At 37.8% G+C, this 27103-nt stretch overlaps 1 protein-coding gene across 14 annotated transcripts in view; it reads left to right on the top strand.

Annotated features, from left to right (window-relative positions):
* Positions 1-27103, top strand: part of PDLIM5 (PDZ and LIM domain 5) — a 221788-nt gene that overhangs the window by 137934 nt on the left and 56751 nt on the right. For 8 of the 14 annotated variants that reach the window (XM_019463992.2, XM_019464027.2, XM_019464020.2 and 5 more), the window contains 3 exons: positions 20475-20591; positions 22547-22687; positions 23637-23768. The exons of 4 other annotated variants lie outside the window; for them this stretch is intronic. In XM_019463992.2, the coding sequence (XP_019319537.1) occupies positions 20475-20591; positions 22547-22687; positions 23637-23768 (390 nt within the window). The remainder of the gene's footprint in view (positions 1-20474; positions 20592-22546; positions 22688-23636; positions 23769-27103) is intronic. 2 more of the 14 variants (XM_019464010.2, XM_019464061.2) reach the window with 1 other exon arrangement.

The raw sequence follows: 27103 nt of genomic DNA, 5'->3' as shown, positions 1-27103 counted from the left end.
ATTGTTTGAACTCATTCCTTTTTGTTTACCCACTCAAGAAAATTACTTAAACCAAGTAATTCCTTGCTCATTCTTTCCAAAATAGACATCAGTACTCCAGGATAGTAGGAAGCAAGGAATGATAAATTCTGAATTTGAGACTCCCGATTTGTAACTCACTAGTTTCTACCCCTGAGTTTCCACTTTAAAATAGGAAGTTCGAGTCAGTGGTGGACTCTATGAAGCCCTTCCAGATACTGCTTCAGTAGAGGACTTGATAACCGCTGCTGCTGCTGCTGCTGCTGCTGCTGCTGCTGCTGCTGTGTGTGTGTGTGTGTGTGTGTGTGTGTGTGTGTGTCTGTGTGTGTCTGTGTGTGTCCGTGTGTGGGGGGCGGGGGGCAGACAGCCTTCATTCATCAGCCCCTTCACATGTCACCTCAGCTGCAGATGCCCCTTCGTCCAAAGCCACAGCTTCATGAGCTGCATACATGCAGTGAGCTGCCTGGAAGGAATGGGGGGAGTGAAAAGCCTGGTCGTTTCAGCCCAGGTAGGGACAACCTGGAAGGGTCATTCTAGATTGCAAATCCCAATTTGGACCTGACTTGCATGGGTTCTTCTCACTTCTTATTCTCATCTTCCCTTCATTCTTTCTGTCTTTGTTGCTTCTAATCCCTTGAATTTTCAACCAGATCACAAACAGCATTTAGGGAAATCATTAAAGTGAAAGATCAGGTTAGGGCAGCCTGCAAGGTGTATGGAAATCAAAAAGAGATACATTGGGGCGACTGGGTGGCTCAGTCGGTTAAGTGTCTGACTCGATTTCAGCTCAAGTCATGATCTCAGCGTTCATGGAATAGAGGCTCACATCGGGCTCTCTGCACTGACAACACGGAGCCTGCTTGGGACTCTCTCTCTCTCTGCCCCTCCCCCAGCTTGTGCATGCTCTCTCTCAAAATAAATAACAACAACAAAAAAAACCAGGGTAAATTTCTTTGCCTTGAGTGAAGGATGTTTATTTGGTGATCAGAAGCATTCTGGAAATAATGAATAGGTGAGGCTATTTAGACGTCAAATATAGTCAAGGGTATATGAATCAATGAAAAGCTTCAAAGTAGAAAGTTAGGATGAACTCTGAGTAAATGTAATAAACTCTTGTAACTGGCAAGCAACACTTAATAAAATAACAATTTTGTATGTTATAATTTTCCATGTGTAACATTTTAGAATAAAATATATTAGCCATTTAATAATCAATTACTTAATACATTTTATTTGAATACCTCTGCTCTTTTCTTCACACCCTTAAAAGTTTACCTTCTGTTTTCTCCTGAGGGAGATATTCCTGCTGAGTTGCCTTTGGGAACGTGTAGGGGGATAGTACAGATCTTCCAAGATCAGGAGGATGCTAGTGGGGGACTGAGGATGCTAAACTGTGTAATGCTCTGAATAATTTCACCGAATGAAGTGTGGTCCTTCCCCAAATGCCTGTGGTGTGCCAGTGAGAATGACCGGGCTGAGGGCAATTCCTCGCTCTCCCAAGATTTTCTTATTCCTTCCTATAATTCCAGCCACACAAACTCACCCACAGTGTACCACCTCCACTCTCCATAGTGACAGTAATCTTCTTTCTGAAGTAATATACTCTTTAATTTCTACCACTCCGTTCCTAATTTGTATTACGGGTATTTGTCTGTGTGTCAGAAATCTTCAGCTAGACTACGAGCTCTTTGAAGACAAGAGTCTTAGTATAATAATAAAAATTGGAAGGAAAAGTCATTCCGGTAGGCATGGTATATCTTTCTAGATGTAACTGTGACTATGTAAGTAAGATCTATACATTCAATATATAAATAGATATTTAACAAAAATGTATATATAAATATAAATATATAAGTATACAAATACAGAAAATATACAAATGCAATTTGAAAGTAGGTGTTAGGATTGTAAGATTCATGTCTGGCAAATTAATTCTTAAGTTAGAAATATACTGGATTAGCTCAGGCTGCCACAACAAGATAGCACAGAGTAGGTAACTTAAATGACAGAAATTTATTTTCTAACAATTTTAGAAATTAGAAGTCCAAGACGAAGGTGCCACCAGGGTAGATTTCTGGTGAGGCTCTTCTGTCTGGCTTGCAGGTGACCACCTTCTCACGGTGTCCTCACATGGCCTTTTTTCTGTGGACACACAGAGAGAGAGCTCTGGTGTCTCCTCTTTCAATAACGATACTAGTCTTCTCGGATTAGGACCCCAGTGTTAAGAACTCCTTTAACCTTAAGTACCTTCTTAAAGGCCCTGTATCAAACTACTGTCACAATGGAGGGTTAGGGCTTCAACATACAAATTTGGGAGGGGGGGAACAATTCAGTCCATAATACATACCAGCTGCATTTCTATACTAATACTGATTTGACAGATTAGCATCTTAAAAAAAAGGTTATTCTTAAGTAGGGTCACTGACTTGGATGTGGTTTGAAGGATTGTTGTTATCTCTGTTGTAGTGTCTCTTTTTCTGTTTTGGGTAACAGCTGTTTGTCTCCATGCCCTGTATACCTAACTGGAATATGAGCTCTTTGAACACAAGAGTTACAGTGTCCCCACCATATTTGGCACAAGTTAGCACTAACGAATGGTTCCTAACATAAATGCATATTCTCCAATTTCCTAATTCTTGAATTTTAGGGAAATCGTTAAGAGTGTGGTGTACATAACTTTTAACTGAATACAAATCAGATTTTTATAAAAAATCAAGACATTAATATCTGTATTGTAGGTAAAGTGGAATCAAAACTAAATTGCTTGAAAGAATTCTACCTTGGGCAGTCTGATTGGCGAGAGTTGATGCTTTCCCCCTGGTGTTATCTGTTAGATAAATGTTGTGGAAGGTACTTTTTAAATTTAAATGAACATTTGTGTCTTAATCCCTCTTCCTTTGTGTTTTTGATCTGTTTCAGCATGAATAGTTCAGTGACTCCTGTGATAAGACAATACATGACTCATTTTAGAAATGCATATATGAAATGCTTAGTCCTCTGACTGGAAAAACCAATAGACAGAATTTTATCATTCCTAAGGAAATGAAGAAGTTTGAAGTTGAGAGTCTAGTCTACAATATCAACTGAAAAGAAGCAACAGCTCTGTTATTAGCAACATATTAATAAATGGAAAACTCTTAATAATATGTGGCTTACCATAGTAGAGAATTATGGGAGGCCATAGAAAATTTCATTGGAAGATAACTTTAAAAAAACATATATACCTAAAATACATCATTGTGTCAGGCACCATACAGTTTATCTTAAGTTAAAGGGTGATTTTCTTGATCTCCCCATTTTTTTGGTTTCTACTATATAGTAAAATATTTATCTAATAAGTAGTTTTAAGATGTTCATGCTTATATAGGTCTATAAAAAGAAATAAAAAACAGCATTTTAGTTAGCAGAAAGATGTATAAAATTATCATGATCAACACATACTTTTACCATTCTTTTATCTCCCTTGCTTAAGTGATGGTAGGTTCTGATTTTTCATATATTATGGTTAAGAATAATGTGTGATATAGATTTCTAATTTTCAGAGACTCAGAGGAGGGAGGAGTAACTGCCTCTCCCTTTGGAAGGAAAATAGTCCAAACTCCAGTCACTGGTTACATTTCACAAAGCTGAAACAGTACTAGGGGGAGAATCCTGTTATGTATAAGCTGTCCCATAGCACTAAGTCATATCCATATGCTTTCTAGCTAAAGGTCATCAGAACAGATATTAAGTTACTTCTTGGATAGAAACCTATCTTTGTACATTCGTTGAGAATATAGCAAAAAAATTCATAATTATTTCCAAACATACTCTTTTTACAGCAGGTTTTTAAAAAATTTTAGTTTGTGCACAGATGTTCCTGTAACCCACATAAACTAGATTAGTGAAGAAACACAGTTTGCTGACCTGAGCCTTGTCTTCCTTCAGTTGCTCTTTCACAAATATACTGGACTCCTGTAACATATCCTCCCCCCCCTCCCCCAAGGTTTATTCATTTTTGAGAGAGAGAGAGAGTGTGAGCAGAGGAGGGGTAGAGTGAGAGGGAGAGAGAGAGAATCCCAGGCAGGTTCCTCACTGTCATCATAGAGGCTCATGTGGGGCTCCAACCCACGAACCCTGACATCATGACCTGAGCCGAAAGAAACCAAGGGTCAGATGCTTAACTGACTGAACCACCCAGGCCCCTCTGTTACATATCCTTTTTAAGACACATGTCATTTCAGTAAATTATCTAATACTATTATTCTTCATAACCTATGCAAAGAAATCAGGAATCATTCCCTAGTTCTCATATTCCCGCATATTTTTATGAAGTGTAAGAATTAACAGGTGGATTTGCTCAAAAATACACAACGCAAAGGCTTCCACAACAGAGTCTAATTTTAGAAAATAAAAATAATAACAGCCAGATAAAATCTTTTAGCTGAGACCATCATATACATTACTGCAAAGTATGTTCATCAACCTAGAAAATAGTCCATAGGTTTAAAAAAATGAGTATATAACCAAACACTAATTTTTGTCTATTGCAAAATATGGAACATTTGTAATTTCTCTCTTCATTTTCTACTGGTGGATTATACTGTCCTATGCAAATGCTGGTTTGGTGACTGCTGTATAATGTAAAGGTCGCCACCTATTGAATATAAGTAATTACTACACTTCAGTTCCTTGTGAGACTGGTACTTTAAGATCACTGAAGCAAGAAACAATAGTTTCTGTCTACTCTATGTATTTTCACACACAAATTGTTCATTTCTCTGTTTAATTATGGAAATACTTGTGTACGTTTTCCAAAAATAATTTGGGAAGACTACCACTTATAAAGTTTTTAAAGAAATAAAAATGAGTATTTGTAATACACAAAAATTCTTTCATAGTCCATATGTTCGTTGTCGAAGGATATAAATGAGCAAACAAAAATCATCCAAATCCAGAGGTAAATACTGAAAAAGTTGTGGTTTATTTACATTCTGGGTAGAATTGAATGCATTAAGTTCCTTAGAAGTTTTATCAGCCCACCAGTACTTCTCTAACAATTCTATTTGGATAAATCTTTCTGCTTCACTTTTAGAGAGGGAGATTATACAACAAAATTATTTTATTGAATTAAACTCGAAAGTAAAAGGAACGTAACTTCTCGACTAAAAGTCAGTACTATTGAAGGCTCCTCCTGCAGTTTACTTTTTAATTTCAAAAAATGACACAACTTAAATTAATTTGATACTTTGATAATAGGCTGTCTTCATCCATGATGGAAGGCTTAATTGTCTATCCTTGGTCGCTATTCAATTTTACATATTTTAGTCATGTTGAAAGATCCAGAAGACCACATTTTTCTATCCTTACGTGAAGTTGTATTTTTTATGATAGTATGATTTTATAAAAGAAAATTGAAATAATGTATAACATAATGTATAAAATATAGGTATGGATATTTAGACATCTTAATTTTCCATTTCTTAGTCAAATTAAAGAGCTCTGATTTCAAATTAAATCTTAAAAGCAGTCTCAACTATGTCTCTCCTTTCATTTTTCTCTATTTTATGACTACGAACAGGTGTATGTTGAATGCTGCTGCTTGGCCAACTTGGTGATAGGTATTCATCTTCCAGTCACACCTAATTAATTACTCATGAAGAGTCTGTATTTATTTCTTTGAATAGAGCGTGTTAAAACTAAGATGAAATCTGTGCAATTTTTTGAGTTAGAGGTACATATTTATTTTGTCTTTTCATGTACTTTATTCTTTTTCCCAATATCCTAGTAATTCATAAGAAAAAACTCGTGGCAGGGGTGCTTGGGTGGTTCAGTCAGTTAAGCGTCTGACTTCGGCTCAGGTCATGAACTTGTGGTTCACGAGTTCGAGCTCCTCATTGGGCTCTGTGCTGACAGCTCAGAACCTGGAGCCTGCTTCATATTCTGTATCTCCCTCTCTCACTGCCCTTCCCCCACTCACGTTCTGTCTCTCTGTCTCTCTCAAAAATAAATGAACATTAAAAAAAGTTTTTAAAAACTATTGAGAATGAGTTTCTGAAAGATATTAATGAGAAGTAAAGCTTTTATTTATTTTTGTATTAAATGTTTTTATTTACTTTGAGACAGAGAGAGAGAGAGAGAGAGAGAGAATAAGTGGGGGAGAGGCAGAGAGACCGAGAGAGAGAGAGAGAGGGAATCCCAAGCATGCTCTGTGGTGTCAGCTGGCACAGAACCTGTCGAGGGGCTCAATTTCATGAACCATGAAACCAAGACTTGAGCCTCAAGAGCCAGACACTTAACTGACTGAACTACCCAGGTGCCATGAGAAGTAACGCTTTTAAACAAACTTGCCACAAAGTTATCCTTTGTTTACCACAATGGAATCTAAGGTTTCTTATGAAAATCGGTAAATCTATTAGCAGAGATAGTGAAACAGTACCTCATGCATGTTAAGAAAATGTACATTCACACACACAAATACCACTTAAATATAAATACAGTATAAATAGAAGTAGAAATAAATTATTTAAATATAAATTTAAAACAGCCAGACATTAATTCAAGAGATAAAAAAGTGATGTTTTCTAGGGTTTCTGTAAATTAACAAATGCCCATTGTCAAAAGATACAAACAAGCAAACAAAAATCAGAGATAAATACTGAAAAAAAGTTTAGGTTTATTTACATTTCGGAGGGAATTAAAGTTTCAGGTAGTAAGGGATTCTAGAGGCATATGGGTAGTTCAGTTGGTTGAGCATCCAACTCTTGATTTCTGCTCAGGTCATGATCTTACGGTTCGTGAGTTCGAGCCCCATGTTGGGCTCTGCACTGACAGCACGGAGCCTGCTTGGAATTCTCTCTCTCTTCTCCCTCCCCCTCCCCTGCTCTCTCTGTCTCTCAAAATAAATAACATTAAAAAAAAGGAAAGGGATTCTAGGTGAGCTCTTGGTAGTCTTGTTTTTCTCAATGATTTATCACTCAAGTATTGAGACAACTTACAGATGAGATTTGCTGAGTAATGCTATATGCATAAAAATAAGTCCTGGAGAGTAGGAAAGAAAATAGAAGACTTGAACAGGTAAATGTAGTACTGATTTTCAAAAAAGATAAAAACTTCGGAACTATAAACTAGTTTGAACTTGAGGTCACGTGGAAAAAAATCTGGGAGGCTTTTTTTTTTAGATTCTCAAGATTCCTCACTTACGTACAATACCCAGTGCTTATCCCAACAAGTACCCTTCTCAATGCCCATCATCCCTATTCCCCACCCCCATCAACCCTCTGTTCTTGTTTTTAAGAGTCTCTTATGGTTTGTCTCCCTCTCTGTACCTTATTTTTCCTTCCCTTCCCCTGTGGTCATTTGTTAAGTTTCCAAATCCCACATATGCGTGAAATCATAGGGTATCTGTCTTTCCCTGACTGACTTACTTCACTTAGCATAATACCCCCCAGTTCCATCCGCGTTGTTGCAAATGGCAAGATTTCATTCTTTTTCATTGCTGAGTAGCTTTCCATTGTGTATATATACCACCTCATCTTTATCCATTCATCAGCGGATAGATGTTTGGACCTTTGCATAATTTGGCTATTGTTGATAGCGCTGCTATAAACATTGAGGTGCATGTGCCACTTTGGATCAGTAGAACTCCGGTGTCCTTTGGATAAATTCCTAGTAGTGCAATTGCCTGGTCATAGGGTAAATTCTATTTTTAATTTTTTGAGGAAACTCCATACTGTTTTTCCAGAGTGGCTGCACCAGTTTGCATTTTCACCAACAGTGCAAGAGGGTTCCTCTTTCTTCACATCCTTACCAACATCTGTTGTTTCCTGAGTTGTTAATTTTAGGCACTATGACCACTGTGAGGTGGTATCTCAATGTGGTTTTGATTTGTATTTCCCTGATGATGAAGATGTTGAGCATCTTTTCATGTGTCTGTCTGGCAGCTGGGTGTCGTCTTTGGAAAAGTGTCTATTCACGTCCTCTGCCCATTTCTTCACTGGATTATTTGTTTTTTGTGTGTTGAGTTTGTTCTTTATAGATTTTTAATACTAACCCTTTTTCCAATATGTCGTTTGCAAATATCTTCTCCCATTCTGTCGGTTCCCTTTTAGTTTTATTAATTGTTTCCTTTGCTGTGCAGAAGTTTTTTTATTTCGGTGAGGTCCCAATAGTTCTTTTTTTCTTTTTTAATGTTAATTTATTTTTGAGAGAGACAGAGAGACAGAGTGTGAGTGGGGGAGGGGCAGAGAGAGAGGGAGACAGAGAATCTTAAGCAGGCTCCAGGCTCTGAGCTGTCAGCACAGAGCCCAACACAGGGCTTGAACCCATGAACTGTGAGATCATGACCTGAGCTGAAGTCAGACACTCAACCAACTGAGCCACCCAGATGTTCCCCAGTACATTTTTACTTTTGTTTCCCTTGCCTTCAGATTTGTGTTGAGTTACAAGCTGCTGCAGTCGAGGCCAGAGAGGTTGCTGCTTTTTCTCCTGTAGGATTTTGATGGTTTCCTGTCTCACAGTTAGTCTTTCATCCATTTTGAATTTATTTTTGTGTATGCTGTGAGAAAAGTGGTCCAATTTCATTCTTCTGCATGTTGCTGTCCAGTTCTCCCAGGACCATTTGCAAAAGAGACTTTTTTCCCAATGGATGTTCTTTTCTGCTTTGTCAGAGATTAGTTCGCCATATATTTTTGGGTCCATTTCTGGGTTCTCTGTTCTATTCCATTGGTCTATGTGTCTGGTTTTGTACCAGTACCATACTGCCTTGATGATTGTAGCTTTGTAATATAGGCTAAAGTCCGGGATTGTGATGCCTCCAGCTTTGATTTTCTTTTTCAACATACTTTGGCCATTCAGGGTCTTTTCTTCTAGCTCTGGGAAGAATGCTGGTGCTATTTTGATTAGGATTGCATTGAATGTGTAGATTGCTTTGGGTAGTATCAACATTTTAATATTATTTGTTTCTCTGATCCATGAGCATGGAATGTTTTTCCATTTCTTTGTGTCTTCTTCAATTTCTTTCATAAGCTTTCTATAGTTTTCAGCGTTCAGATCTTTTATCTCTTTGGTTAGGTTTATTCCTAGGTATTTTATGGTTCTTGGTGCAATTGTAAATGGGATTGATTCCTTGATACCTCTTTCTGCTACTTCATTATTTGGTGTATAGAAATGCAACCAGTTTCTGTGCATTGATTTTTTTATCCTGCGACTTTGCTAAATTCATGTATCCACTCGGGCAGTTTTTTGGTGGAGTCTTTCAGGTTTTCCATGTACAGTATCATGTCCTCTGTGAAGAGTGAAAGTTTGACTTCTTCTTTGCTAATTTGGATGCCTTTTATTTTGTTTTGTTGTCTAATTGCTGAGGCTAGGACTTCCAATACTATGTTAAACAGCAGTGGTGAGAGTGGAGATCCCTGTAGTGTTCCTGATCTGAGGGAGAAAGCTCTCAGTTTTTCCCCATTGAGGGTGATTATTAGTTGTGGTCTTTCATATATGGCTTTTATGACGTTAAGATATGTTCCTTCTATCCCGACTTTCTTTAGAGTTTTTATTAAGAAAGGATGCTGTATTTTATCAAATGCTTTTTCTGCATCTATTGACAGGATCATATGGTTCTTATCCTTTCTTCTATTAGTGTGATGTATCACCTTGATTGATTTGCAAATAATGAGTCAGCCCTATAGCTCAGCAATGAATTCCACTTGATCATGGTGAATAATTCTTTTAATATACTGTTGAATTCAATTTGCTAGTATCTTCTTGAGAATTTTACATCCATGTTCACCAGGATTAATGGCCTGTAATTCTCCTTTTTAGTGGGGTCTTTGTCTGGTTTGGGAATCAAGGTAATGCTGGCTTTATAGAATGAGTCTGGAAGCTTTCCTTCTCTTTCTGTTTTTTGGAACAGGAGAAGAATAGGTATTAACTATTAAATGTCTGGTAGAATTCCCCTGGGAAGGCATCTGGCCCAGGACTCTCATTTGCTAGGAGATATTTGATAACCAATTCAATTTCTTCACTGTATATGTCTGTTCAAATTTTCTCTTTCTTCCTGTTAGAGTTTTGGTAGTGTGTCTAGGAATTTGTCCATTTCTTCCAGATTGTCCAGTTTGTTGACATGTAATTTTTCATAGTATTCTCAAATAATTGTATTTCTGTAGTGTTTGTTGTGATCTCTCCTCTTTCATTCTTGATACCTATTTGGGTTCTCTCTCTTTTCTTTTTGAGCAGTCTGGCTAGGGGTTTATGAATATTGTTTATTCTTTAAAAAAACCAGCTCTTAGATTCATTAATGTGTTCTTTTTTTTTCTTTTTTTTTTTGGATTCTATATTATTTATTTCTGCTCTAGTCTGTATTATTTCTCTTTTTCTGCTGGATTTGGGCTTTCTTTGCTGCTGCCTTTATAGCTCCGTTAGGTGCAAGATTAGGATGTGTATTTGGGACGTTTCTTGCTTCTTGAGATAGACCTGAATTGCAATGTGTTTTCCTCTTAGGACTTCCTTTGCTGCATCCCAAACGGTTTGGACTGTCGTGTATTCATTTTCATTTGCTTCTATATATTTTTTAATTTCTTCTTTAATTTTCTCGTTGACCCATTCATTCTTTAGTGGGATGTTCTTTTACCTCCATGTATTTGGGAGCTTTCCAAATTTTTTCTTGTGGTTGATTTCAAGTTCTGTAACATTGTGATCTGAAAATATGCATGGTCTGATCTCGATCTTTTGTACTTGTTGAAGGCTGATTTGTGACCCAGTATGTGATCTATTTTGGAGAATGTTCCATGTGTACTCGAGAAGAATGTGTATTCTGCTGCTTTGGGATGAAAAGTTCTGAATATATCTGTTAAGTCCATCTGGTCCAAGAGGTCTTTCAGAGCCATTGTTCCCTTACTGATTTTCTACCTAGAGGATCTGTCCATTGCTCTAAGTAGAATATTAAAGTCCCCTACAATCATGGTACAATTATCTGTACATTCGTTTATGTTTGTTATTAATGATTTATATATTTGGGTGTTACATGTTGTGGGTGTAAACATTTACAATTGTTAGCTCTTCCTTTCTTTAAATGTTTTATTTATTTCTGAGAGCAAGAGCGACAGAGTATGAGTGGGGGAGAGGCAGAGAGAGGGAGACACAGAATCCAAAACAGGCTCCAGGCTCTGAGCTGTCAGTGCAGAGCCTGACATGGGACTCAAACTCACAGACTGTGGGATCATGACCTGAGCCGAAGTCAGATGCTTAACCAAATGAGCTAGCCAGGTGCCCCAATTGTTAGCTCTTCTTGATGCATAGATCTCTCAATCATGATATAATGCCTTTCTTCATCTTTTGTTACAGTCTTTGTTTTAAAATCTAATCTGTCTGATACAAGTATGGCTACTCTGGCTTTCTTTTGCCATCCAGTAGCATGATAGATGGTTCCCCATCCCCTCACTTTCAATCTGCAGGTGTCCTCAGGTATAAAATGAGTCTCTTGTAGGCAGCATATAGATGGATCCTGTTTTTTTATCCATTCTGATACCCTATGTCTGTTGAGTGGAGCATTTAGTCCATTTACATTCAGAGTGATTATTCGAAGATACGGATATAGTGTCATTGTGTTGTCTGTAGGTTTTGTTCTTGTGTTAGTCTCTGGTCCTTTGTAGTCTTTGCAGCATTCCACACACAGAGACCCCCTTAGGATATCTTGCAGGGCTGGTTTAGTGGTCATGAACCGTGTTAGTTTTTGTTGGCCTGAGAAAGTTTTTATCTCTCCTTATATTCTGAACGACAGCCTTGCTGCATATTTTTCCTGTTCAGCACATTGAATATTTCCTGCCATTCCCTTCTGGCCTGCCAAGTTTCAGTGGAAGGGTCTGCTACTACCTTTATACGTCTACCCTTGTAGGTTAAGGGCTGTTTGTCCCAACTGCTTTCAGAATTCTCTCTTTGTAGTGTGCCAGTTTCACTATGATATGTTGTGGTGTTGACCTGTTTTTGTTGATTTTGAAGGGAATTCTCTGTGCCTCTTGGACTTGGATACCTGGCTCCTTCCCCAGATTAGGGAAGTTCTCAGCTATAATTTTTTCAGATAAACCTTCTGCCCCTTTCTCTCTCTTCTTCTTCTAGAACTCCTGTGATACGGATATTGTTTTGTTTTATTGTATCACTTAGGTCTGTAATGCTCTCCTTGTGATCTAGTAATTTCCTTTCGCTCTTTTTTTCAGCTTCATCATTTCCCATAATCTTATCTTCTGTTTCACCTATTTTGCTTCTCTGGTTCTTTCATCCTTGCTGTCACTGCATCTAGTTTATTTTGCATCTCATTTATAGCATTTCTTAATTCGTTGTGACTATTTCTTAGGTCTTTGATCTCTGCAGCAACAGATCCTCTGTTGTCTTCTGTGCTTTTTTCAAGCCCAGCTATTAGTTTTATGACTGTTATTCCAAAGTCTTGTTCAGATATATTGTTTGTGTCTCTTTTGAGCAATTCTCTGGCTGTCATTTTTTTCCTGGAATTTCTTTTGAGGAGAATTCTTCCATTTCATCATTTTGGCTGGGTTTCTGTCTTTTACATGTTTTAATAGCTTGTTATGTGTCCTGCACCTAAGAACACTATTAAAGAGGGCCTGGCACTTCAGGAAGCGTTTTTGAAGTGTGTTGTGTGCAGTCTGTTGTTGTGTATATGACTGCTCTGTCCCACTGGTCATTCTTGTACAGAGCTTCTCCTTACTCGTAGTGGTGGATTGTTTATGCCTTCCACACCAGGTGTGCTTTGATTTGTTTGTTGAAGTAACCCAGGAAAAAAGGAAAAGGCAGGGGACCTGATCCCATACAAAGAGAGAAATGAAAGGGACAAAAACAAAAACAAAAAGACGAAGCAGAGGATCAAAGGAACTATGTGTCTTAATCCAGAGAGAGAGAAAGGAAAATAAAGAAGAAAGAGATATAGAAAAGGTGTAAAAATAATAGAGTGAAAATGCCTGATTAAACAAAGAAACAAAGCAGAGATAGAAAGAACATAAATACGCACATAGAATTGACCAAAACTCAAATCAGAAACTATGAGCCTGATTCCAAAGGAAAAAATGAAGAGGGTAGAAAGAAAAAGAGGAGAAAAGAGAAGGAAAGAAAGGAAAACAAAAGAACAGCAGACTAACATACAAAACTGCAGGACAGTTGTCTGTTGGTGCCTGGGACTGTGCCGGTCTGGAGGAGAGGCCTTTGGGTCACTCAGTGTCAATCCCGCTCCAGTAGATAAGCAGTTACCAGCACGGAGGGGTGGGGTTTGGTGCAATCAGGTCCTGCCTCCACTGGGGGCTGCTGTCCTGTTCCCTGAAGTGCCACCATGTTGGTGATGGGGGGAGAAATGGCAACACCCCCGTCTCTCCCCCCCAGACCAGGTGTCTCAAACCACACTCTTCCGGCAGCCCTCACAGAGCAGCACAGGTGGCTGGCTTGCCCTGCTTCACAGTCTCCCCCGCATCTTCTAGGCACTAGGCTGGGATTCAAACAACAATGTCTTAAAGAATCGCACACCACCGGGACCCAGTTCTGGAGTAGCACCATTCCACCCTGCTGATATCGCTGGTGCCTGCAGGGTCTTCTGCCCTTGGTGTGGGCAATAAACCCTCTTCCCACAGTACTTGAGGGAGGGGACTGTTCTCTCCCAGTGCTCCCCTGAGATCACTACAGCACCCCAGGGGCTGGCTTCCAGGTGCTGGCTCCCCTCCCCCACAGGCACATGCACATGGCAGTCAGGCGCTTTTGAAAACTCCCCATCTTTGGCTCCTAAGGCTGTTTGCAAAGTAGAGACTGCAACTCTCTGTATTTCTCATTCCCCATTCCATGGTCTGGAGAAGTTCTTCCCTTGGCCTACTCAATACCATGACCCACAGCTTCTCTTTCTCTCCCTTTTGTCTCTCCACAGAAGAGGATCCCTCCCCTCTGTGCCTGTGCCGTTTTATCTCCCCAATTCACATACATGCACCTCTGTGCCACCAAGCCATCTCCCTCCACAGATAGATTTCCTGGGGTTCCAAGCTGACCTCAGTACAGCCAGGTTTGAGGGACTAGGGAAATCCCATTCCCCATACCTCTCCGCCATCTTAACTCCTCCTGTCCTAGGAGACATTTGTAAAGCCTTGCTAGTGAGCACTCAGTAAAGGACAGAATTGCCAAGACCCAGAATTAAGTCCTCAAGAAACAAATCACAGCCAACTTAACACATTTTCAATAAATTGTGGGAAATGTTAATTTTAACAAGTCATGAAAGAAAGGCTTTTTAAGGTACCACTGAATTTAATGAGGTTAATGATTATCAAATTTTTAGATTCATAATAGTTGAAGGAATTGAATCAAAGGATATTGTTTTAAAGCACGAGGACTTGAATGAGGACTTCTACAGCTTGCTGCCTAAGTTTGTGGGTATCATGAGGTCGAGAGGTATGGCTCACTTATACCTTAACCAGAAAATGGACCAAATGTAGTAGAAAAAAAGAACAAGAAACTTAATATGGTTATGTGCAGTTTAGACGAAATAATTTTGCTCTTCTGGGAGAGAATTTGTGTTAGGGGATGGATAAGGTTATCAAAAGCAAATATAAAAATATTAGGGATTTTAGAAGAAAATAAACCCTATAAAAGTTAGTCGTGTCATATGGTTCCTAAAATTATAAAGCAAACAATAGTTTGATTCTACACTTGTAAAATCTCACCATCTCACCTGTCATATTTAATCCTTGGGATTAATGTCTGACAATTACGTAGGTAATCCCAAGAAAGTCAATTGAAAAATCCTGGGACAATTAAGGTGTGTGGGTCAGAGGCAGATATGAGTGATTGATTTCACCTGATAATATGGACTGTTTCCTTAACCTAAATCTACAGCTGTGTCTTCTTCTTTTCCAAACATTCTCACTTAGTCTCAGGCTTTAGTGATCCCAGCTAATGTTTATTACATACACATATAATAAACCCAGCAAGTGTTTGTGAAGTACTTATTGTGTGCCACTCCCTATTATAGATGCTTGGTTTATAACAGAGGCAAGGTTCTGTCATGGACTTACAGTCTAATGGAGCAGACATGCAAAAAAAAAGCAAATAAACAATAAAATTTTATGTTATGATGTTATTCTGTAAAGAAATAATATAGGACAATATGACAAGTATAATGAGGGAAAGAGAGGAGTGAAGTCATTAGACACTAGTTAGGGAAAAAGAAGGTGTTTGAGTTGAAACATGAATGACCTGAAGGCGTTAGCCATGCAAATATGGAGAAGGTAGGCTCTGTAGGCAGAGGGAATAGCAAGTGCAAAGGCCCTGAGACAGGATTCAGCATGGTGTGTTTAAGGAACTGAAAGAGATCCACTGTGACTAGGGCATTTTGTTTGTTTTGTTTTGTTTTAATGTTTATTTTTGAGACACACACACACACAGCACAAGTGGGGGAGGGACAGAGAGACACACAGAATCTGAAGCAGGCTCCAGTCTCTGAGTTGTCAGCACAGAGCCCAACATGGGGCTCGAACTCACAACCAGTGAGATCGTGACCTGAGCCGAAGTCGGAAGCCCAACCAACTGAGCCACCCAGGCGCCCCGGGGCATTGTTAATAAAGGAGAGAGAGATGAGAGATTGAGTGAGGTAGTCAGAAACCAGATCATTTTTTGCCTTGTAAGTTGTGTTAAGGGATTTAGATTCTTATCCCAGTTAATCAGAAAGCCCAATATAGGATTTTAATCATAAAGAGATCACTCTGAATACTATGTAAAATTGATTGTGAGGGAGAAATAATGAACATAGCAGACTAGTTATGTGAATTCCCTTAGTTCAGGCAAGAGATGATAGGAGCTTAGGCCAAGGAGGTATTAATGGAGAGTGAGAGAGTTGGATGGGTGTATATTTTAGAGGAAGTGCTGACAAGAGTGTAGAAATACTGAGGGGCAGGGGTTGATGGATAGAGAAATGCTGCTAAGATTGTGTGAATTTGGTAAAGATTAATTTAGTTGGTAAGAGTCCGTGGTAAATGTCAGTTCAGTATAGTAAAGAAGCTAATAGACTCAAGATGTAGAGGAGTAAGTTACAAAACAAAGAGGTGCTTAAAATCCAGATTTTAGGTGTATTATTCTTTTTGATGAAAAATAGAGGCTATGAATTCTGGAGTGCATGGCTGAGATATTCCAGGCCTAAGATTTAGCCTTAGAAGAATTATCAATGAAGTGAAGAAGCCAAAGAATTTAGCCGTCAGGTTATTCAGTGATTCAACGTGACAGCACTAAAGTCAAGATTGTTGGGATGAGGTAAAGAGGAAGACAGTGAGTCAGGCTTCTAGGAATAGCCAGTAAAATAGTACTAAAGACAGGCAAGTGTGTACGATTGAGGTACAGAAGACAGGAGAAGAGAAGGAGTGCTCAGCTGGGTTTCATACCAAGACTAAGTAAAATGAGGAATGTACTCAAAAAGACAAAACTGTACGATTCTACCTATATGAGGTATTAAAGAAGATTCACAGAACAGAAAGTAGCGTGGTGGTCGTCAGGGGTTTGGGGAGGGGCGGGGAAGAGGAGTTGTTCAATGGCTATAGTTCAAGATTTGCAAGATAAAAATGTTCTAAAGGTCTATTTCACAATGAATATACTTATGACTAATGAACTGCATGTACACTTAAAAATAGTTAAGAAGGTAGTTTTATGTTGTGTTTTTTACCACAATAAAAAGAAAACGAGGAACACAAACTGTCAATTTAGCCACAGAGAGATCATTAGTTACCTTGACAAAAATACGGTTTTATAAAGCTTGGAGGATGAGGCCCACTTGAGGTGGTTAAAGAGTGACAGGCAGGTGAGGAAATGGAGACAGAGTTGCTGGAGTGAAACTATCATTCAGCTTGACTTTTAATAAGAATAGGAAAATGGAAGGGAAAGGTAGTTTTGTTGTTCATGTGTTTTATTATTATTTTTTTAGGAGAAATTATTCTATAATTGGGCTTTTGGTGTTTTGTTTCCTTTGCAAAAAGGCGATTTTATAGTGGTTTTGAATGGGGACTCAAAGCATGCAGTGGAGAGGGAGATGGAAAATGCAAAGGAAATAAATCAATTGAAGCCCCTGAGAAAAAGGGAGGAGGTGGAATACACAGCATAAGGATCTTGCATTTGGGTAGTTGTCAGGACTGGGGCAAAGAAAGAGAGGTCCATTCCCTGGTCCTGCAGAATGGTAAATTAGTAGGATGAGCAGCCTCACACCTGGACAAATTGTTAGCATGGGTCCCCATTAGAAAGCATGGAAAGAGACAATGTCGAAACTATGCAAAGAAAGACACAATTGATGAGAAAGATAATGCGCAAATGGCTCTTTGTTCAGTTTTCCTAAGAAAAGCAGACTAAAAGGCTGCAAGCCCAACTCTTCAGACATACCTGGGAAGGATTTAAGTCTTCATACCTCTCTCTGGTAAGAAATGAAAACTCAAGTAACAGACAAAGCAGGAAGTTTGGCTGCTGCAGAGGTGACATGAATTAGAGCTTCCTCCCAATCCTAAAAGGGATAAATATTAGGGGATGGCAGAATTAGAGTAGATACTGATGTCTGTTCCATATTAAATGAGGTAGTTCAAGATTTTCTTAAGTCTAGTAGTTTTAGAGGTTGGCTAAGCAAAGAAATAGGTGTGCATAACTCATGGGAAACCTGCCAAGTGCATTTGTTTGGCAACTTGGAAATCTGGCTTTAGAAGATATTTCATGAATTATGTGAAGTTTATTCTCAATTGGCGCTCATTTTTCCGATCAGCACATTTCATGGAGGTATTGGAAGACTGAACTCCACCTTATCCCTTTTCTTTCCTGTCCTCATTAATATAGTCATATGTAGACATTGATAATTCTTTATGTTTTCTTTTTCTTCTAGACTACTGATAGTTCTTTATGTTGTAAAGGGCATTTTTAAAGATACTTTTAGAGGTCTAGTAGTTTCTTAGATGATGTGCCCCTTCTTGCTTAGGCAGTATTATAGTACCTGTTTAACCTGATTGCTGTATAGTCTTTAGAAGGTACAAGTATTTTCTAAGAAATATATGTATATTGTAAGTGACTTCTGTATTTGAAAACAGTAAGTTTCATTCATGCATTTATTCAACAAACATTTATTGTTTACATTGTGGTAAGCACTTCACTTATACCAGTAAACATAATGGTCCCTAACCTCAGGAAGCTTCTAATGTAATGAGGGAATCCAGATTTAAACAAATAACCCCACAGACTATATGATTTCATTAGTAACAAGTTCTGTGAAGAAAAAGTACAGGGTATTTTGAAAGCATAGGACCTGGGCAACCTAAGGTGATTTGGGGAATGATTGAGACCTCCCTGAGAAGGTGACATTTAAACTGAGGCCAGAAGCACGCTTAGGAATTAGCCCAGTGAAGGTATGGTAGAGAGGTAGGTATAGAAAGTGAGTGGTAGCAGACTGTGCAGAGGCCTAGAGGTGGGGAGAAACTTGGCCTTTCTCAGGAAGAGAGGAAAAAGCAGTTGGATTGGAGCAGGGCAGAAAGGAAGAGCTCTTACTGGAGAATAGGGAGCCCAAAACCACAGGTGTCTTTAGAGCAGTGCTGCTCAGCGACAGACAGGGTCAGATTTGTGTTGTTAAAAGTTTACTCTGGTAGCTGTGTAGAGATGTTATCTCTAGGACAGGGGTCAGCAAGCTGTTTTTGTAAAGATCCAGATAGATAGTAAATATGTTAGGTTTTGTGAGCCACCTGGCCTGTCACAGCTGCTAACCTGTGTGTGTAGTGTAAAAGCAGCCCTAGACATAGGTAAATGAGAGAACCTGGCTGCTTTCCATAAAGCTTTATTTAAAGCTCATTAAAACTATCTGAGAGCTGAAGTTTGAATTTCATGTAATTTTCATGTATCATGGAATGTTATTATTCTTTTCAGTTTTTTGAAATGTTCTTAATGTTCATGATTTTGAGAGAGACAGAGTGCTAGTGGGGAGGGGCAGAGAGAGAGGGAGACACAGAATCTGAAGCAGGCTCCAGGCTCTGGGCTGTCAGCACAGAGACCCACGTGGGGCTCAAACATGTCAACTGTGAGATCATGCATGAGCTGAGCCGAAGTTGGATGCTTAACTGACTGAGCCACCCAGGCGCTCCTTCTTTTCTTTAAAATAAGAAAAACCATTTAGGGGCTCCTGGGTGGCTCAGGTAGTTGAGCATTTTGATTTTGGCTCAGGTCATGATCTCACAGTTCAGGAGTTTAGCCCCGCATTGGGCTCTGTGCTGACAGTGCGGAGCCTGCTTGGGATTTTTTTCTCTCTGCCTCTCCCCGACTCGTGCGCTCTCTTTCTCAAAATAATAAATTTTAAAAAAATTATAAAAAGCATTTTAAAATATGAAAACCACTCTTAATTTATTTGGTCCGACAGTCATGGTATAGGATTTACAGTTCTTATTTAACATTTCTACTCTGTCTCTTAAATGATACTTAAATTCTACCATGACATTTTTCTTCAGTTGTCTACCTTGTTTTTCAACACTCTGGTAAAGGTATGACCAATGCTAAATAAAAAGTGGGAATATAACCTCTCTCCCTTTCTATTTCTGTCTTAGTGTTCCATTTTCTATTCTGAAAATCCATGTAACACAACTGACCTCTATTTTTTTTATTCACAGGCTCTTTTTTTTTTTTTAAACAATGGGCAATTTTGTATTTCTCCTATTTATTTTTTCTTCCCAAAGTGTTACACATTGTGCTTTCTTCTTTCAAGCCTCACACTGAATTTTTCATTTTTTTTTTTAACCTGGTGATAGTTCCTCTAAAATTCAATTCTGGCATTCAGAAGAAAAAATGGTATGGACAGGAGAAAAACAAAGTAAAAAATAAAGCAACAAAATTGCATGCAAGTATTTGTTGTGTGAATGGATAAAATACCTTGTTTCCATGGAGATAAACATCTGTGTAATTCCAGATCTGCAAACACAGCATTCTGACTTGATAGGATGTTTTCAGTTGCTTTCTTGCAGTGCCCTACTCAGACAGCCACCCCACAAGATGCTGGAAAGCATTATGTAGTGGAAATAGTACAGACAGACCTGGTTCAAATTCCACCTGACCCTTACTAGGTATATGATATTGGGCAACTGAACTAATTTTGTGGAGCCTAACTTCCCTGAAGCATGCAAAGTACATAGTCTTTTGTACTTTGTATTGGATACCTACATAGTACATAATACACAGTGTTGGGACTAGGTGTGTGGGAATTCCCATCCACCTTTCTCCCACACGAAGGTAGCCATGTTAAAAAAAATGGGGGATGGGGACAGCCTCTGTTTGGTGATGGTGAGGATGTTGGTTTTGGTTTTAACTTTTTGCAGATACGAAGTTAAAGAACAAAAGCTGGAGTTTTTCCCAAATGGAGCCAGTGTACTTAAAAGGTGGATAGATGATAAGTGTCTGTACTTTTCCTTAATATTTCCTTTGCCTTGCTTATTTTGCTTCTGAAAACTTAGGTTTGACAGTTCTTGGGAAGACCTACCTAGGAGTGGACCTCCCCCACCTGCAGCACCTCAGGTTTTACATATTGGTAGCCAAGTAGCCACACTCTCCAAAGTGACTACATATTCTAGGTAGAGTTTTTTTTTTCCTTTTTGGTATGTCTAAATTTTAATGCTGATGGGTGCAATTAAATACTAAAATGGACTAAAAGGGAACAAGTGATCGTAGATTACAGAACTGACATCATTAATATATAGACAAGAAAGCTTGGCGCTCAGCTGTGGAACACCGCTTTACATTGATTTTATGTTTCTCTCTCTTTTTCTCTCTCTTGTTCAGATTCAAACATAAATATAGAGTTAGGGTCTATGCCTTCTATTTATTCGTTGTGATTTGGAAAGTCAGCTCCCTTGAGTTTGTTATAAGTCTACTGAATTAGAGCATCACTTCTAAAATAGGAGCACTAGAGATCTTATGTTCTGGGTGCCCACACGTATTCTAAAGATATTGAGGTTACTTGTAAGATTGTACAGGACTGCACTCATGCTAAGTCCTTTTATATGAATATTTATGATACAATGCCATGAAAGAAATTCGTTACAGTTTCCTTTTCTTTTTTAAACAGACTTAAGTTTCTTATTATTCTCCATTACTTCCCCCAAATAGTACCCATTGCCTGAAAGATGCAGAGTAATCGAGAAATTCACAATTGAGGCATTTGGTAACTTGATTCGTCCACATTGTATGACACTCATGTTACCCTACCCTGACACTAATAGCATCATTCTTTTCTCTTTCTCGCCCCATTCTTTCTTTTCTAGCCATTCACGACAGTTGCTAAAACATAGCGCTACAGTTCAATTAAATTATAGGCTTGGGAAAACATTATACTTAAACAACTCTGTATAATTTTTAAAAATGGCTTGCCACTGCTCTTTAATTTGCTTTCTAACGGTTTGTAAAGTTATAGCCAGTGAAACTAGGAATAATGGATTATCAAATCCTTCCAACAAGGAGAAAAGACAGTTTCAGACACCTGAGCTCTCATTTAAATTAACCTGAGTTGAGTCTGGCACATACTTGCTTTGTGTTGGAGGTGGCCACTGTCACCAGTTGTGAAAAAAGTGATCATAGAATGGTGAGAATGTTTATTAATAACTTGCACGCATAAAGGAGGAGACCATAGGTTTCACGCTGTGCATTTTAGATTTTCTTTTTACTTAATAAAAAAGAAATTATCAATTTCAAGTTGATAACCAACTTGAAAAGCATCACAGCCCTAATGATGGAATGTTAATTCCTGTCCAGGTGTTTGACCTTTTCTAAAAGACCAAAGGAAAATATTATTATTTTAATCATAAGAGTTCTGGAAATAAAATTTTATACCAGCATTTTTGAGTCTTGACAGAGCTAACTGAAAATAGGAGTATAGAACATTAGGGAGAGTGCTGTTTTAGTCATATTCACTTAAACTGTGCTGTTTATTTTACAGGGGTGCTTTTCTTCCCCAAGGAGGTTCATTCTCAATATTTTAAAGTTATTTCTTATTCCTTTTAATATGTATTGCTGCTTCTGAATAGGCAGCTGGTTGTACCTGCTTCTCTTGAAAGCATAGTCTCATTAAAATGTCAGGCTCTGGGTGTATATCATCTCTAAGGTAAAGCTCTTTACGTAGAGGCTCTTTAGAGTAATCGACATAACCTTCCTTTCTCTGCTTACAGAAATTCAAGCCGTCATGTTTAGATTTATTTTCTACTTAGATGCTGACAAATCAATCCTCACATGTGTGATGTATGATATTGATTTAACTTTAAATAGGATTAGAGTCAGAAGTTAAATACATTCAAAAGCATTTGTATCTCAAAAATCAGTTTTATGGAGGATTATATATCAAATTTTAATTTCCGTGAGAAATCATAGTAACAGTAAATAAATGGCCTGACCTTCTGTTACACTTCTGTATTGTACCTTTATAATGTCTATTAATGTAGGATGTTTACTATCTTACCTTTATTATGCTACCTCTTCTCACTTTCCCTTTTTGTTCCTCTCCTCTTTTTTTCCCTTCCCTACCTATCAATTTAAGCAGCAACACAAGCAGTGTGGCAACAAGTTCTTTGGAAGGTTTTCGAAACTTTTCTACCTTCTCTTCTCCTGCTAGATACAGTGCTGCGGCTCTGAGCAGCGCAGCTGCTACTGTGTCTGCTGTTCTTGCTGCAAAAACCAGGTAGAGCTTTATGTGCAGGGTGTGTCTTGTGTGATTTCCAACACTTTTCACAGCCTTACAGGTCCCCTCAAAGAAGACATAGCCACTTGAAACAGTCACAGCTCTGTATGAGACCTTGATTGTGTTGTGAACGTTTTACCCGGGTCATAGACCTCTCCCACAGTGTTTCTTACTGGTTTTTCTTTTTTTAAGTTTATTTTTTTATTTTGAGAGAGAGAGAGACAGCACAAGTGGGGAGAGGGGCAGAGAGAGGGAGAGAGAATCCCAGGCAGGCTCTGCACTGTCAGCATGGAGCGCAAGGCAGGGCTTGAACCTATGAAACCGTGAGATCATGACCTGAGCCGAAACCAAGAGTCGGACGCTTAACTGACTGAGCCACACAGGCACCCTGTTACCGGTTTTTCTTTAAATCACCTGTTCATCTCTTTCCATTACTGCCATTTGTCTAGGATACTTCTCAGTTGCATGTTGTGGGGTTTGTATAATTTTTAGTTTTTCATAATCTGAAACAGAATGAACTATCAGTAGATATTTTAAGTTTCTATTGGTATTCTCTTCTCCCACAAACTGATTGTATTTGAGGGTGATCTAAAGTCAAACTATTCTAACACCCCTCCTCCCCCAAAAAGAATAGTAACTTTTTATTTTTGTGAGATTCTGTTTTTACATAATGTCTAGTAGTCTATAGCTTTACACGCTTTCTAAAAGATTGTCTCAATCTAAACTTTGGTGAAAATCTAGTCATTTCCATATGAATGAGTCAAATAATAGAATACTCTTTGCCCTTCTTTTTATCCTCTTTCTACTGCTTTGTTTTTTCTGCCTGTCTGTAAAATGCTTCTGTCTGTAGCTCTTTCTGAAAATGTTTCCAATCATAGACTGTAAAAACTACTTTTTGCTATTGGTCCTGTGATTTTTCGTCTTAAACCTCTTTCTGAATGCTCACCAGGCTCTCCAGTCCTGATAAATATCACACACTCCTGGATGCACTTTGCATCAGCCCTGTTTCCAAGCCTTTAGCTTTCTCGTACCTCCAGGCCTCCAGGGAGTCAACTGGCTCTATCCATGTTAAGGAAGCAAGGTACTGTGGCAGCGCATATCACAGTGGTGGTTTGCTGTGAAATATACTGCTTTCTCTCTAACACTTAACCACTATATTAATAAGCCAGATGAGAAAGTCCTAGAGCGGATTTGTGTTGTTTTAAATTAACTGTAAATTCAGTGCAATGCTTATTGCACAAGCGTGTTATTTTGTATGGTCATTAACTTTCCTTTTAACCCCTTGTGACATTTTTTAATAGCACATTTGATGTTGGTATGAAATTATTAGTAGTTTTGCAAGTATTTAAATTATAGTGGAACCCTTTTGTTGTGTGCATGTAGCTGTACTAGAATAATCAAATGTTTAGTAAGGTATACCTTTATACTTTTTGCAGAAATGAAAAAGAATAATAAAATAATTCATTTTGATTGGCTACTACTTATAGTACTTAATACGAAGTTTTTACTGGGGCAAACAACAGTTTCACCATATCTGGGAAATTCTGAAACACAAAATTAATTTTTTTACTAAACTTAACCATGATGCCAAAAATTATTAGGCATAATATAAAAAATAAAAATATCCCAAGTGTTCACTAAAGGTGTAATCTTAATGAAATAACTGTATAAAATCATTTCTGATGGAACATAAAATTAATGATGGGGTATACAGCTATGACTATAATTAGTAAAAACCTGATATGATTTGGGCCATCCACTAATTATGTGTTTAGAGCCTATCCACTGCTATGGAGGTTTTCAATATACTTAATTATATAACTTTTTAGGAGGATGTTTAAATAGAGGGAGAGAGATCATTGTCCATTTTTCTCTAAGGAAAAAAAAACCTCCCCAAATAATTTTATATTTGTGGAATTGTGAGTGTTAATTGAACAGAAATCTTTCATCATCAGAGCTAACTCTGTCTGTACAGAGACAGGCTACTGACCACACTGAGAATAAAAAGTCCCTTAGAGAACTTAATGGAGTGTTCTAGATATTCTCTCCAGAAAAGTACCTATTGCATTTTTAAAAAACTAAGTGACCAATGATATGTTTTGATTGATATCAAGTGGAGATGGGATGGGGAAAACGGAAATAAGATGGAGAAAAATACTAGTTATGAGACAATATTCCCTTCATTAGTGCCATGCTCAGTCAGCCCTTATCTTTATATTCCAGTAAGTTATTTTGCACTCACTATTTAATATAAAAGAATAACATTAAAATTCTTGCAAACCTTGCTTGATGAGAGAATTTTAATGTTTTTTTCATTTACCGTTGCAAAAACAAGGACAGTTTTATAACATTTTCGTACATAGCTTTTACATGCAGTCTGTCTTTAAGTAGAGATAGATTACTCTGAAATAAGTGAATCCTAGATAGTTTTCCCTTCAAGTAAAACATTTTGTTGTTTAAATAAACTTCTTGTTTAAAGAACAAAAAAGATGTGCATGCAGTAATGGGCTGACTGACACTATCCATGGACCCACTTATAGAGCAGGTAGCCATTATCATTACTTTTTATTAATAGCAATAGGCACAAACTAAACATATTTTGGTATTTGGGAAGGGAGATGATTTTCAACAAGATAAGTGAGTTGGCATTCTACAACAGCAGGAACATTTGGTTCTCTAAGGAGACCTTAGTGAACTCAAGTGAGAAGAAAAAGCAGTTGGGACAGTCACATGTCTTATCTCTTATTTTTCCTTTTCTAAGAGAATAATCTCTAAAATTATAATAAAGTATAGTATACCACCAAACTTGTTTCTTTCTATTATAGTATATTCAGCATTTTGAATTTTGATACAAAAAAGTCTTAAGGTAAAAAATTTTGCTTAGGAAAAAATTTCTTGCAAACACAATTCAGGAAGGAAGGAGGCTCATGGCTTCTCTCTTTGTCTAGGTCCTTTTTTAGAGTTTTGACAGAAGAATGCTTATAATGATGATGATCCTTCCAGAAATATTCCTTTCCTACTACTTCAGAGTCTACTAGTATATTAATTTTTTGGTAACACTTTAGCCAAAAACTGTTTAGTTTAAACATTGATAATTAAACCTGTGATGTATGGTTGGGTTTTTTAAAAAAATTAAATATATAATTAGAATAAAATTTACCTCAGGAGTATTTTTTGAACAGTTTTTCCATTGAAAATAAACAAAATTTCCAACTGTTGTCAATCTGCAGCCGAAATTTATTTGTTGTAATAGTTAAACAAATGTGGGAAAGGAATGTAAACTCAAAATAAATCAGGTTCCAGACACTGAAAGTTCACTTTTCTTCCTTTTTCTTTTTTCTCAACAGGTCAGTTTTGTAAAGAAACCTTTGCTCTGTTAGTGTATTTTTCTGTGTTGAGTTTTTGTAATATGAAACAAAAACTTTGGTATTCTTGAGATGGAAGTCATTTCCATTTAATATTTCAGTGCTTATTTATTTGACAGACTAGGAAAAATGACTATATTTGATCCTTAGCTTCTGTGGAATTAGCTAAAGGTATTTATGGATTTATTCTGGTTTGCTTATTAGAATCCTTTAGAAGGCATTTTAATTTTGTTTAGAATATAGGTATATCTTCAACAACTTAAATTTAGAAAAAATATATATGAGTCATAATTTCAGAAATAAGATACTAATCTAAGTAATCATGCCACTGTAGTAATAAATCAGTCATTAATTCAAAATATTTTTCTGTTAGTGATTATTATAACATTTTGTTCCCAAATATATTTTCTTTAAGTAGTAGCTAATACTAAAAATTAGGAAAAAAGAAGTTAGCTTTTTTACGGGCCTAAGCGTTATTTATTCAGATATATGATTGTCTCAATAAAACCTAATATTCTTTCATTACTACATTAAATTTTTTAAGTAGAGATCTATTTCCCCTGGGAATGTTGAGATCTGCTGACAGTCCTGAATTTAAACATAAATGGAACAGCTTTCTTTCTTATAATTTAGAACTTTTTAAAAAGTTTATTTATTTTTGAGAGAGAGTGAGAGTGAGCAGGGGAGGGACAGAGAGAGGGAGAGAGAGAGAATCTCAAGCAGCCTCTGAACTGTCAGCACAGAGCCTGGAACTCATGAACCATCAGATCATGACCTAAGCCAAAATCATGAGTTGGATGCCTAACTGACTGAGCCACCCAGGTGCCCCTAGAATTTTATAAGGTCTGTCTTTATAATTTCCTGCTCACACTTTGTATCTAAAGAGTTGTTTAAGATTTAAACATCTTAGGGGCACGTGGGTGGCTCAGTCGGTTGAGCGTCCAACTTCGGCTCAGGTCATGATTTCAACGGTTTGTGAGTTTGAGCACCACATTGGACTCTGTGCTGACAGCTCGCAGCCTGGAGCTCGCCTCAGATTCTGTGTTTTCCT

The sequence above is a fragment of the Panthera pardus genome, unplaced genomic scaffold (assembly GCF_024362965.1).
Source record: "Panthera pardus isolate Hobbes unplaced genomic scaffold, ASM2436296v1 HiC_scaffold_13, whole genome shotgun sequence".
In the NCBI taxonomy this organism is placed as follows: Eukaryota; Metazoa; Chordata; class Mammalia; order Carnivora; family Felidae; genus Panthera; species Panthera pardus.
This window is presented reverse-complemented; position numbering and strand designations above follow the sequence as displayed.